At 38.7% G+C, this 14,626-nt stretch overlaps 1 protein-coding gene across 6 annotated transcripts in view; it reads right to left on the bottom strand.

Annotated features, from left to right (window-relative positions):
* LOC135310905 (nipped-B-like protein) overlaps nt 1-14,626 on the bottom strand; it is a 165,757-nt gene that overhangs the window by 99,765 nt on the left and 51,366 nt on the right. For 5 of the 6 annotated variants that reach the window (XM_064440023.1, XM_064440022.1, XM_064440025.1 and 2 more), the window contains 4 exons: nt 10,761-10,904; nt 7,996-8,161; nt 6,822-6,952; nt 896-995 (listed from right to left, as the gene is read on the bottom strand). In XM_064440023.1, coding sequence (XP_064296093.1) covers nt 896-995; nt 6,822-6,952; nt 7,996-8,161; nt 10,761-10,824 — 461 coding nt within the window. In that variant the 5' untranslated portion in view covers nt 10,825-10,904. Of the gene's footprint in view, nt 1-895; nt 996-6,821; nt 6,953-7,995; nt 8,162-10,760; nt 10,905-11,749; nt 11,767-14,626 lie in introns of those variants that run through there. The other variant, XM_064440024.1, reaches the window with a different exon arrangement.

The following is a 14,626-nucleotide window of genomic DNA, read 5'->3' as shown; positions in this document are numbered from 1 at the left end:
ACAATACATGCTTTCACAACCCTCAGTTCTAGATAGCAACTCTATGAAGGTAAGCTTCCATAGAAAGAAATAGCAAAGTATGTAACAAGGATTTTGCAAGGATTTTGAGAAGACTTCACAATTCAAAAAACCTTCACTATCACTTTTAGATATAAAAGTAAAAACTGTACTGTTTTTTGTGCAGATACAGAGCATTTCATTTGCCAAAACAATTACACTAACTTGAAGTGAAATAAATTTTAATAATGATATCCAATAACTGGAGATTAAATCTGTTAAAGCCCAGTAACTGGGTTGAAGCTACATGCAGAACTCTTTCCTCTAGTCCAGGGTGCTTTATTATATTAAAAAAGGCTACCTATCCAACACTCAAAGTTTGAAAAAGAAACAGAAAATTGATGAGGAAGCTGCTGGAAGACTGGCCAAACTACTGGGCCTATCCTCTGAGCAGCCTTTTGTATAACTGTTACAGCAGTACTTCACGCTTTTACAAGCCTCCTTTCCCACCCTCCCATAACATTGGTACAGTTATACATGCCAGAAAGCCTCTCCTCTCCTATCCTCCTGCCACCAGTCTCAGCCTCTGCCACAGGTAGAGAACAGCTGGATGGGTGACAGGAGGATTCCTTAGGCAGGAAAGAAAGTTTGCCAAAGTTATGGGAGGGAGGGAGAGAGCAGGGAATCATGACTAGTCCTTAGAATATAAAGATTAATTCACTAACAAAAAGATGTTTCTTTGCCAGCTGAATAAACTCACCCTGCTGTCAGACAAATGCAAAATCTGTCTTGACACTGATCATCTTCCACTCACATACTTGCAACAAGAATTGACTGTCACTGTAGGAAGAATTTGCAGTTCAATGCCCATCTCACCCCATTTAAAAGAAAGCGTTACCTGGAAGGGCTATGTGAGATAGTGGTTTGTTGATAATTGGAAGATGCAGGACTACCTCGCATGGAATTCTGAGAAATATTAAACTGCGACATCATCATCCCTATTAAGGAGAAAATAGCAGAATTACTTTACATGCATTTCCTTTTTAATCAATGAAGTCTCTCATTTCAGAAATTGTTATATACAAAGAGATTATGAACTTTACGGACATTAACATCTTCTACTTACAACTGTTAGAAAACATTAAAAGAAAAAATCTATTCCACGCAAGATGTCCATTTTACACCATGACATAAAAATAGTGTTCCCTAAAGCAGTATTAATTCAACTATAAATATCAACAGCAGTTCCTTCCTCTGTTCCTTAGCCAAAAGCCTGCTAGTAGATAGAAACATTTTATAACAGAACATATACTCCACACCCCAGACTGGTGTATATAGTACTCATTGTGCCAGTAAGGAAAAGATTTAGATATGTCACAGTAAGTCAGAAGAACACAGAAAACTTATCTCCCATTTTTAGAACGGGTACAGCAAACAATCATCTCAGGCTGAGCGGTGCAAGATATTCTCCGTAATGCCTTAGTGGCTGCTTTCTACCCAGGAACAAAAGCTTTCTATTTCACCTCCACCATGCTTATAAGGAATGTTATCAAAGAAGGTGCTGAAATATTTTCAATTGCAAAGAACCACCAATATCCCGCCTGTAGACTCCCACAGCCTGTAGATTCCCACAGTCACGCTTTGGAAATTAAGGAGTTGTACTAGATGGCAAGCCACAAGTACCAACGTGCTTGAAACTAACTTGCATCTTTATTGGGAAGATTTTAAAGGAATCTTACACACACACCCCTTCAATACAGGTATAAAGAATTTCCTAACCACCACGTGACACTGGAAGTTGAAATGGTGCAGGTACACAAAAACCTATATGACTTTTAACCTGGTGATTTTAACAACAGTATCAAATGTCTTGCAGCTAAAACAGCATCAGAATTCACATGCACACTGCAGCTTGGGAAGCCACAGCAAATGATCCTCGACTGTGGGTAAAAGCACATCATTAATGCAAATATTTTAAACCAAAGGTTAGACAGAAGGCCGACAGTAGTCCCCAATCCAGAGTGTTTGGGAGCCATCAGTCCTTGAACTACTGTCACTGATTTCAGTTACTGCAATATTCACAAAAGCAAAGCTAGTTTCAGAAATCTTCCCTGTCACCCTCTTTTCCCTTCTCCCCAGCAGAGAAGAGGTGTGATAATCTCCCAGGAATGCAGCTGTTACTGCCTCCCAGTAGGTATGAAGTACTGCATTCCAAGTACATTAGCACACACAAACTAGCCCAGAGTAGGAGTGAAAGTCCCACGTTGTGCTGGGGGGTGGTGGTGGTGGTGGTGGTGAACAAAACCCAGAGACTTCCATACTTCAGTATAGAGGACATTTTACTGATCCGAGTAACAAAATTTGTTTAAATGAACACTGGTTGCCTCTCACAGAGACAAGTGAGGAAGAAACTCGAAGGTTTTTGTGTTGGAGGCAGCAGCCAGCATGCCCACTACTCACTCGCCTCTCACAGCCACTCTCACCAAGTAGAGTGGTAGTAGGCAGTAGTTAGTTAAACTATTAATCCTTAACATTCATGTACAGAAACCTGACATAATGTACCTGTATGAGTATGGACTATACAGCTGAAGTTTCATTTTATGCTTAAAGAAAAAACTGCACTTTTAAAATACTTTAAAAGCATATCTATTTGTTTTCTCCTCCCTAAATTTAAAACACGTTTTGAACCACAGATGCAGTAGTTTTTGGTTTAAAAGAATGACAGAAAACATATAAATGAATCCATTTTCAATGCCATTTTTAAAAACCCTAAAACTTATTCTGTGACACACAGTTCTCACTTCTCTATCTCTGTTGGGGGGAATGGGGTGGCATGACATGGGAGGTGCAATCTAGATAACTTAAAAAGGACCCAAACAAAACAACAAAAAAAAACCAAAACCCCACAACCTACAAGCCCTCCTTCCCCCCAAAAAAAAACCCCAACCAACAACCAAAAAAACCAAACCCAAACAAAATAACTCCCACCACAAGTGTCTCCACAGATAAGTCAGCCTAGTAATGATGTAATGAGGAAGGAGTAAAAATAAGCCCCAAACATGTAGTCTAAAAAGGAGTTGAACTTAGTCTGTAGCCATTAACACTAAAATATCTTCCTGCACATTTTTTACATTGTTGTCATATTGATGACTGATTGTTTAAGGTTATGCTGACCTTTAAGAGAAAGTGTACTGAGATAATTAACTCTAGAGAAACCTCAAGGAAGGGAGGAAGGACATAAGTTTAAAACAATTGACATATATCCTTGAGGTTCAGTATTGTTTACATAGCAGCTCAGCAAAATGCCCTAAACTGATGCCCCAAGGTCGAACCATCTCATTATAATATGAAAACCACACCTCCTAACTAAAAAAAGCCCCTATTCAAATAAGCCCCTTACTCTCTGAGCATGTGTAGTAAATTTAAAGGGAGCTGTACCTTTAAGATGAAGTGAGAAAGAAACTAACCCATGACTAGCTGGGGGGCATGAATATTAGATGTTACTAACACATTTAACTGTATAAATACCTACTGCGATTTTGACTGGGTGTGCTAGCTTTGCGGTTACCACCTAGCACCGGCCTTCTTTGTGCAAACATGGAATAAACAAATATCTCGGCTCTGTGTGCAAGATTGGTTTATTGCACGTTGGGTGAAAGAAACCATTTGTGGGACAACAGTATCACTAAGGTGCAGATTTATGGCTCCACTGTGCATTTCCATACCTTAAAATATTTAAGAATTTCTTTTAAATGCAACTTTAATTTTGATTGTTGGTAATGTTCAGTTTTGAGAAAACATCATCCTAGTAATAACATTCCTAGAATGACTTTCCTTAACACATACTCCCAGTCTTGACTATATTTTTTTTTGCTTGGAAAGAAGTGATACGAATTGACAGAGTTAGAGCTGTTGTGACTAAAACTTGTTGCTTTGGGGGAGTCAGAAAGGCTTCAAGACAAGAAGCGCCTAAACCAAATTTGCGACGCAGGTGTACAGAGCCATAAAGATAAGGACACTGCAGAACTACCAAACTCCTGTCTGGAAACCACCTCATGACCCCTGAGGTTCCACTCAGAAGCACCCAGGACAAACCCGCAACAGCCTCACGACTGCCACTCTTGTAAGGGGCTTCAGGCAAGAATGTACTCAAGGACGTAATCTTCGCAAGCCTGATGGGGAACGTCCTGGAGGGATGCAAACAATCTAGCAGCAGGTGCCAGTCCAAACCAAGGCAAAAGGACCTAAGGACACCTCCATCTAGATGAGAGTCAGAACACCAGTTGAAGCCAACACACCTTGCAATACACTGTGACAACATTACTCGATGGGCCAACTCATGACCATATGTGGAAGAAGGGACTTAAAATGCATGGGTAATTAAGATGCAAGTGTTATGATTAGTTCCAGGAAATCTAATGCAGATGTACGTAACTGAGCAATATAAGCTTTGTCCATCATGACTTGCGGGATGCACATTAGGAGGAGCGATCCCCTGTGCGTCCAGCGCTGCAATAAAGAATACCTGCTTAGTAGTCATTCAGACTATTGAGTCCTGATTTCAGCTTTTCACGGCATCAGCATAAATCCATTTTAGCATTCCTACTAAATGCCAAAGAACGTACTATATAAAAACACAGCCCAAGATCACATTCAAAACATAACATTTAGCTTACTTAAGATGCCTTTATTTCCTGACAAATTTTACTGAACCGATAATTTTATTCCACATTTAATGTCATTCTTTAGCCAGGTGGTCTTTCTGTTCTTGAGTTAGCAAAGAAGGCTGGGAGAAATTAATTTGAGTTCAGTTTGTCCATACTAACGCTGGAACTAATACTCAAGGGATCATGGTGCAGAGGCCCACCCCAGGCTGAGGAAATAGGCAGGGAGTCCCACTGCCTTTGTTCCTTCTCAGTTCTGGGCATTACAAATACTGGGTACCCAGTGCCGACTTCACCACATGCTGGGCTCGGCAGGAAAATATTCAGAAGGAAGACAGTAAGGAAAGCAGAAGAGATGAATTTACATATCAGCATATCCTCCTTTGGCCTTAGGAGATCTGAATGGGAGGCGTTAACCACAATTTGCCAGCATCTAGCTTAAAGATCCCCCTATTTCTAGGTAAGAGTGTGGCCTTTCTCCATAGAAAATAGTGTCACGCTTTGCCTAGCTTTTCCAAACATTCATTCCAGGGCTGCAGTCTTCTCAAAATACTTGGTCTACAGCTATGCTTTTCCCCTCTTCCCCCTTTCAATTTTTCTGATTTTACACTTACATTGCAATGTTTGCACTAGTACAAGTATTCAGAATTATGTAAGAAAATTAAATATTCAAGCAAGTTTTAAAGTCTGATCTCTTCTGGTTCTCTGAAACCACTTTGTTAACTTTATTAAAATAACATCAACTATTCTTTTAAGTTTCATGTTGAATTATTTTTAATTCTATACTAGTACCTTCCTTCAAGCACAGGCCAAAGCACATTTATTAATGATAGAGGTGCTTTTATTTCATTAAGGATTATTCTTAACCTGTTGAATCAAGCTGCAAAAGTGTTTCCCTCTCTGAGGCACAGAATTAGCAAAAATTAGACAGAAATCTTCTTTCTTTCAAAAGCCTCTGTTGGAACAAATAATTCCAAAAACAATGTCTCCCTTTTGCATTGGCAAAAAAAATATTTTACTCTACAAAACTGGTGGAAACCTCTGATTCTAGCGTATGTTCTTTGTGGAACCACTCTGCAAACTGGCAGGACAGTCACAACTTTTCCACAGCTGGAAAAATTATACTCTGCAACAGCTACCACCAAACCCAGAATCCGGAGACTATTTTCAGAGCTTAAATTTCAGAATACATGTACCAATGAGCTACTAAATATTTAGCACTGCCTTTCACATTTTCATTCCAGGAAATTTCTTCATTCTTTCAAGGAACATTATGTGTTCTGTCCTTAGCAAGTTCTTTTCAAACACTGTATGGCTTTTTACTCACTAGCCTAGGTGAACAAACTTAATAATCTCATTTTATTATTTTTCCCCTCCAAAAACACCCTACAATTTCTATCCCCTGTGGACTCCAGTAACACTTCTATCTATATCTCTACAATGCTAGCAAAGCTTTATTCTCATTCTGCAAAAACTCTGGAAATTCTCCTACTCATTTCATAGCTTAGCATTTAAAGAAAAGATTTCAGGTGCAAATAAAGAAATCTCCAGATCTACAAGTAGAATCTGATTAATCCTTTTCTTGGTCTCTCCACTTCTGCATCTTTTCTATCCAGCAGTATATCTCACTAAACCTCAGAAAAGAATTAGCTGTCAAAACAGTAAAATCTGTAGGGCATCACAAATTGCTGAGGAATGGCAGGGAGGAGCTATTAAGTATGGTTCATTCAACCTTATTCCTTACCCCAGAACTATTAGGAACTACCACTACAATGATACACTATAATCATACAGATTTTCAGTAAGATCAAGGCATATCTTCCCAGCTTCAATTATTTACTAAGACAAATATATGGACCTAGCTATAAAGACATTCAAATAAAATTACTTTAAAATAAAATCCAATCAATCATCCCAGAAATTAAACTTTGTAGTGAAATGAAACATTGTTTACAAAAACCTGGTAGAGTTTATTTCCATGCTTATTATAATACAATCACTCTTAGAAGATGTCGAGATACATAGCTTTAGATCATTATCAAATACAAGGTAAGGCATAAATATCACAGTTGTGCTCCATGTATATTTGTGATTAGTATCAGTCCCCTAAACATACAAGACAACATAAAATGCAATCAATAAATAATCAAAAATCCTTACCGCTTTGTACCCCGTATCTGTTTTGCATGCTTTTCTCCCTGAAAACATTAGGATTCCTTGCCAGTATAGCCTGCAGCAAGACTGGTATATCTCCCTCTGGATCATCACTGCCAAGGTTATCTTTCAATTCTCTGGAATTGTGGAAGTAAGCAAATAAAGAGGCAAATGCATTTTCAAATTACAAGAAACCATGAGTCAAGGAAAAACAAACAAAAAAAATCACACCCAACTAAAACCAAAAGATGACAATTTACTGTTAAAATATAGAAAAAAAAACAAGTCTGCAAAGCACTGTTCCCTGCCTCTTTTTTTTTTTTTCTCTCCTGTTTAAGGAATGGAAGAAGAGGTATTCCTACTAGCCTTCAAAATTATTTTCTGTTAATAAGCACTTATATATACATGGCTGTCAATTTCATACTATTATAAAACATAACATTCAGGTTGCAGCCCAACACTTTGAGAATCTTTTATTTTAAAAAGGAAAATTGGCATATCTTTGACATCACAGGATTCCCTTTGAACCATGAAAAGTGTAATGGATTTTCTATAAATGCATCCATGCTTTCACTTACTGTTTGCTCTGAGGACTTTTAAAAGCTACTTCCATTTGATCAAAACAATTGATTGGAACATGTAGGAAAAAGACAGGGCTGTCAACATAAGACAATTCAAAGGACACCAGGGAACAATGAAAAGACAAAATAAATATATTAACAAAAGGTGAATACATTAGCATACTTGCTGGTTTAATTCTTAAAATATTTAAGTTCAATATCTAATCAAAACTGACATGGGTCTTACATGGGTGTCTCAAGTATCTTTTTGTGTAATAAATTATATACCCACTATGTGCATTATTTATCAAAGTGGAACACAAATGACTGTTGTACAATCAATACCACAAAGTTTGCACTCCTAACTAGCAAGAATGGAACAAACAGCAGAACTATTTTAAAAAAAATTAGTTATGTATAAGGGCTGTCGGACAATTACTAACATTCTGATTGACTGAAACAACTAACTTATAGAGTGATAATCTGCTAAGCAAGCCTAATAAAAAACACCTACATATTCTAATTTTCAGATTCTCACAAACACCTTTCTCAATTCAGTTCATTTTAATTTCAAGGAATAAGGATGGTGATATGATATAGTTGAAACTCAGAATACATACATGTGATCTGTTGACACCTGATTGAGACTGTGGACAAGCTGTGAAACCAGATTTTCATCCCTGCAAGCCAGAAGGCAGTTCACCTCTTCAGCTATCCGTCCATTGAAAAGCAAGCTTTTTGTTGTTGTAGCAGGTAAAGGTGATGGAAGAGGCAACTGGTTCAAAACTGTTATCAGAAAACAGAAAGGAGTTCTGAATCATTTAATGAAACAAGCATACAAAGATGGATACCTTCTTACTTTTTTTTAAAATCATGAACACACACACACAGAGGCTAGACACTGTTTTAAACAAAGTAATGCAGTCAAGTTCATAAGTTATATTATTATATTATTGTAAATATTTAACTGTGCTAGGGCAAGTATTATGAACAAAAACATTCTTTTAAACATTCCAGAATATTAAGTTATTTAATATTATGGAAGTTTTCTCTTAGAGCTGAAAGCATGAATAAAGGTAAGGAAGGAAATGCAAAATCCTTGTAGTTGCATGCAGTACTGTAAGTGCATTTATCGTATACTTTAAGTTTTCTACTCTGAACTCATATTTAATTAGTGTTTCCACTTTGTATGGCAGATAAAAAAACAACCCACCAAACCCCAAAAACACCTAAACGACCCAACAACCAATTTAAGCCACTAATTAAATTCCCAGTTTATTCTTGTCCTGTTGTACTCATTTCTGTGTAAGTTATCTTCTCAAGAAAAGGCCAGTATTGTTGGTTGGAATTATCATTAAAGTGTCAATTCAGTCAATATACCTCTTCACAAATCTTGGTAAAAAGATTTGTTTAATGAAAACACCTATCATGATATTTCAATTAGATTATAAATGAGCATATTATACTTTCAGAGGGTATTCTTATATCTACAGGCATAACAAGGAAGTATACCAAATAAGAAGCCTTGACCAGATTATTTGGCAGGGCTACAGAGATGAAAGTAAACCAGAAGAGGCCAAAAAGCCTGGTTTTTGGAAATTCACTTTCATGGGTCCACAAAAACAAGCTGACTGACTTCAAGTCCCCAGGCCAATTACATTAGAAATAGCTTCAGAAAAAAAAACATCTGTGAAATACAATATTTTGGCTCTTTTATGTTTTGAAATTCTTTTAGAAAAAAAAAAGGGGGGGGGCAGAATTCCAGGTTATTTTTTTTCCTCTATACAACGTATATCATTACTATATATAGAAATAAACTGCAATTCAAATAAAAGCCTATAATATATTAAAATAGATAGCTTTCATTACTTGCATTAGATTACTCTGAATGTGCCTTGAAACTTGGAAAAAATAGCAAGATCAGCAAAACTTATTTATTAAAATAGTATAAATTATTTTAGGGCAACAGGACTTGTCCATTCCAGTTCCTTCTTTTCACAGAGAGAAATAAAGCGAAGCAGTGACAAGCCTTTCTCTTTTACCTACTCCTGAGTTTCTAAGCATCAGATAAATATAACAGATAAAGCAGCAAATGCACCTAAGACAAGGGCTAATCCCACCAAAGATAGTTCAGTGTTTCAAGGAACTCTTGCACCAGGAATCTGACCAGTGACTTCTACCAGTTAAGTACTGTGACTTCTTTAGAACCTTACCTGCAAATACTTAGTGCTGGAAAACTGCCCATAGCCCAGAAACTTATGTTTTTAATCCTGATGGCCCCTTATTAAACACACATAATGATACATATATACACATATAAATATATAAGCAGCATGATCCAATCTGATATTTCAGAATATCAAAAAGACATGAAGAAGTGGGGGGTTGTTCCCCCCCCCCCATTACATCTGCTTTTTTCACTGTAGGCAATTAAATTCAATTGCTGGGTATATACTTCCAGTGTCTCTTGGAAAGCCTCCAAATTTCAACAGTATAATAATAAAAACAAGAGCTCAGAAGAAGCACTCGGGTCACTGAGTCCAATTATCCTCAGACAGATAACCGAGCTATAAACTATGGCTTATACTTCATAAACAAGATGCATCTTTGTCCCAACTTCTCTTACTGGAATGGTTGTTCTAGGGCCTCATTATAGTAATGATAAATCTCCTCTTAGTTTTCACTAGAGATTTATTTTTTGTCATATTATAACCATTTGGTTTTGCACCAGTATCAGCTTTTAATGTAAATAGTTCTTTTCCTTTCCTTGCATTTTGTCCTCCTGACATATTTAAAGACAGCACACACACCTCATCTGCTCCTTTTGTAGGCTGAACAGCCAAGAAAGAAGCCTCATAGGTTCAGCTGCTTATTTCCATTCTAGCAGCCATTCTTTGCACTTGTTAATTAGAGCAACCTTTTTTGTACATTGTCCAAAACTAAGGAACTAGGTTTCAAGTATATTCAGCATATTCCACAACTCTCTCTAGATGAACATCAATCTAATCTTCTTTCTCTCTCTTCAGTGAAGATAATATGTATGTTTTAGAGAACTATTTTTTCATTTGTTTTTCTTTATTTGTGGAGTACCCAGATATGTTACTGAATGATATTCAAAATAAACAATGAATTTTTGTTTCATGTTTAAGTTGGTTTTTTTAACCTACATTTCATTTCATGTTTAAGTTAGCATATTTTGTTTTAATATATTCTTAAAATTCAAGCAATGACAAAATTAACATTTTTAATACCAAATCTGATTTTGAACAGATTTACTTTTAGGAACTTTAAAAATACAACCATTTTTAGTATTTTGAAAATGCAGGTATTTAGTGAAAAGGTAGAAGGGAACATAGTAAAAGACAAAAAAAAGAAGAGTACTTACGGTCTGTAAGACTAGCAATCCCTGCAAGAGTAGTGATGGGAACATGAGGCATATCCCCATTCATCCTGAAGTTCTGGGATGGTAGCGCCTACACAGATATTTTAGTTCAGGTGCCAGCTATCATTACTTCCCATCTCCCAAGCACTAAAAAAAAACCAAACACATACAACAAAACCAAAACAGAACAAAACAAAAAACAACAAAACACACACAAAAAATACAAAACCAAATTTAAAATCTCAGTTTACTTAAAAGAATTTTAAGTTCAATAACATAAATGAAACACAGGCTATAACCTCAGCTGCATACTAAGTAAATTTTGTCAGAAGTGGGTAGAACAATCTAGAATTTAAATATCAAATGGCATTAATCAATCAAAAGGCAAGCTTTTGGTCTCAGAAGCAGAGCCCTTCACCAAAAATGATGCAAGATAAGGCAATCAAAAGAAAATTTGCTCAGGTTATACAGAACCAATTCAAAAACTGGTAACAAAACTTCTGTTGGTTCATACTGCAGCAGACAGCACTTAATCCATAAACAGTTTAAGTAATTAGCTGCTATATTCACTTCCCAGTTTTGGAGAAGGAGATATTTTTCATATAAGATGCTAGCATAAACAAAAGGAATAATTTACAAATGTAAAAGGCAAGTAGTAAACAAATACAAAATCTTAGTCACCACTGAACGAGCTCGTTTATTTCCTGTAAAACAGCACAGTTTATACCCAACTTCTGAAGAGGAATTTGTTCATCCAGTTTTCACTAACTATAAAGATCCCAACTGTAAGGAAGTTGACTCTATTAACACACACACAAAAAAAATCACACCACAAAAAAAAAAAACCGCCCCCCCAAAAAGAAACCAAAAGAGAGCATGACAATAATGTCAAATGCAGTTCCAAAACAACAAAAATTTACAAAGATCACCCATTAGAATCCACCATTTTCTGACCACAAAAGAAAAAAGGAACTTGATACATATACATTTACCTATTATAAACACACTCCTGTGTTAACAGTTCATGAAACAGTGAAAAAAGACTTCTGTCAGTGTTTATGTTGTCTACCGAAGATGCTGAAATCATGATTTGCTTACATTATTTACAAGCCAACATTTTTGCAAATCACATATACAATACAAATAAACCAAAAGATCACTGTCATTTTCTTAGTAATTTTTATATCATTATTTCTTATGCCACACCAATGACAATTATATGACAACGGTGCTAATACATGTGTACAGATTCCAAGCAAGACAAAGAAAGTGAGTAACTCTTCCCTGGTGAAAGCTTTCATGAACCACTGAAGTTAACTCTTCAAAGCTTCCCTAGCTATACACAACTGAATTCTTCAGGGGAGTGGGGTAGGGGGGCGAGAGGGTAGACACAACACAACCAACACACAAAAAATCCCCACCAAACACTGAGATGAAACAAAACCGAGGAGTTAACTCATATCAATACACGTAATGGAGCCTTGTGTCACGGCAATATCGCACCAACAGAGACTCCCTGATAACCATCCATGAAGTCATTAGTCAATCAGAGAGCCAAGGAGTCATCAGTAAGACCCACTCACCCTTTAACAGTCCCATATGGCCAGTGCAGAAATCTAATGGAGAGTGGAGACTAACAGTAGACTATCGTGGCCTGAATGAAGCCACGCCGCCACTGAGTGCTGCTGTGCCAGACATGCTAGAACTTCAATATGAACTGGAGTCCAAGGCAGCCAAGTGGTATGCCTCAATTGATATTGCTAATGCATTCTTCTCAATCCCTCTGGCAGCAGAGTGCAGGCCACAGTTTGCTTTTACTTGGAGGGGTGTCCAGTACACCTGGAATCGACTGCCCCAGGGGTGGAAACACAGTCCTACCATTTGCCATGGACTGATTCAGACTGTACTGGAACAGGGTGGAGCTCCAGAACACCTTCAATACATTGATGACATCATTGTGTGGGGCAGCACAGCAGAAGAAGTTTTTGAGAAAGGAAAGGAAATAGCCCAAATCCTTCTGAAAGCTGGTTTTGCCATAAAACAAAGTAATGTCAGGGGACCCGCACAAGAGATCCAGTTCTTATGAATCAAATGGCAAGACGGATGTTGTCAGACCCCAATGGATGTGATCAACAAAACAGCAGCCATGTCACCACCAACTAGCAAAAAGGAAACAAAAGCATTTTTAGGGGTTGTGGGTTTTTGGAGAATGCATATTTAACATTACAGTCTAATTGTAAGCCCTCTCTATCAAGTGACCCAGAAGAAGAATTATTTCAAATGGGGCCCTGAGCAACAACAAGCCTTTGAACAGATTAAACAGGAAATAGTTCATGCAGTAGCTCTTGGGCCAGTCCGGGCAGGACAAGATGTAAAAAATGTGCTCTACACTGCAGCTGGGGAGAATGGCCCTACCTGGAGCCTCTGGCAGAAAGCACATGGGGAGACCTGAGGTCGACCCCTAGGTTTATGGTGTCAGGGATACAGAGGGTCCAAGGCCCGCTATACTCCAACTGAAAAAGAGATATTGGCAGCATATGAAGGGGTTCGAGCTGCTTCAGAAGTGGTTGGTACTGAGGCACAGTTGCTCCTGGCACCCCGACTGCCAGTGCTGGGCTGGATGTTCAAAAAGGGAAGATGCAACTGATGCTACATGGAGTAAATGGGTTGCACTGATCACCCAGCGGGCTCAGGTCAGAAACCCCAGTCGCCCAGGAATCTTGGAAGTGATCATGGACTGGCCAGAACGGAAAGATTTCTGGATATCACCAGAGGAGGAGGTGACACGTGCTGAAGAAGCCCCACTGTAAAACAAACTGCCAGAAAATGAGAAGCAATATGCCCTGTTCACTGATGGGTCCTGTCGCCTTGTGGGAAAGCACCAGAGATGGAAGGCTGCTGTATGGAGTCCTACACGACAAGTAGCAGAAACTGCTGAAGGAGAAGGTGAATCGAGCCAGTTTGCAGAGGTAAAGGCCATCCAGCTGGCCTTAGACATTGCTGAACGGGAGAAGTGGCCAGTGCTCTATCTCTATACTGACTCCTGGATGGTGGCTAATGCTCTGTGGGGCTTCGTTACAGCAATGGAAGGAGAACAACTGGCACCATAGAGGCAAACCCATCTGCACTGCCGCATGGTGGCAAGATATCGCTGCCTGGGTAGAGAAGCTGGCTGTGAAAGTATGTCATGTGGATGCTCACTTCCCCAAGAGTCGGGCCACTGAAGAACATCGAAACAACCAGCAGGTGGATCAGGCTGCCAAGATTGAAGTGGCTGAGGTAGATCTGGACTGGCAACATAAGGGTGAACTATTTCTAGCTCGGTGGGCCCATGACACCTCAGGCCATCAAGGGAGAGATGCAACATACAGGTGGGCTCGTGATCGAGGGGTGGACTTGACCATGGATGCTACTGCACAGTTTATGCATGAATGTGGAAAGTGCACTGCAATCAAGCAAGTGAAGCGGGTAAAACCTCTGTGTTATGGGGGATGATGGCTGAAATATAAATGTGGGCAGGCTTGGCAAATTGACTATATCACACTCCCACAAACCCACCAACGCAAGCGCCATGTGCTTACAATGGTGGAAGCAACCACCGGCTGGCTGGAAACATATCCTGCCGCCCATGCACCACCGGGAACACTATCCTGGGTCTCGAAAAAGAAGTCCTGTGGCGACATGGCACCCCAGAGAGAATTGAGTCAGACAACGGGACTCATTTCCGAAACAACCTCATAGACACCTGGGCCAAAGAGCACGGCATTGAGTGGGTGTATCGCATCCCCTATCATGCACCAGCCTCTGGGAAAATCGAAAGATACAATGGACTATTAAAGACTACACTGAGAACAATGGTGGGGTGGAAC

Source organism: Phalacrocorax carbo (assembly GCF_963921805.1).
Source record: "Phalacrocorax carbo chromosome W unlocalized genomic scaffold, bPhaCar2.1 SUPER_W_unloc_7, whole genome shotgun sequence".
NCBI classification, from domain to species: domain Eukaryota; kingdom Metazoa; phylum Chordata; class Aves; order Suliformes; family Phalacrocoracidae; genus Phalacrocorax; species Phalacrocorax carbo.
Note: the sequence above shows the minus strand (reverse complement) of the source record. Positions and strands in the feature narration are given on the sequence as shown.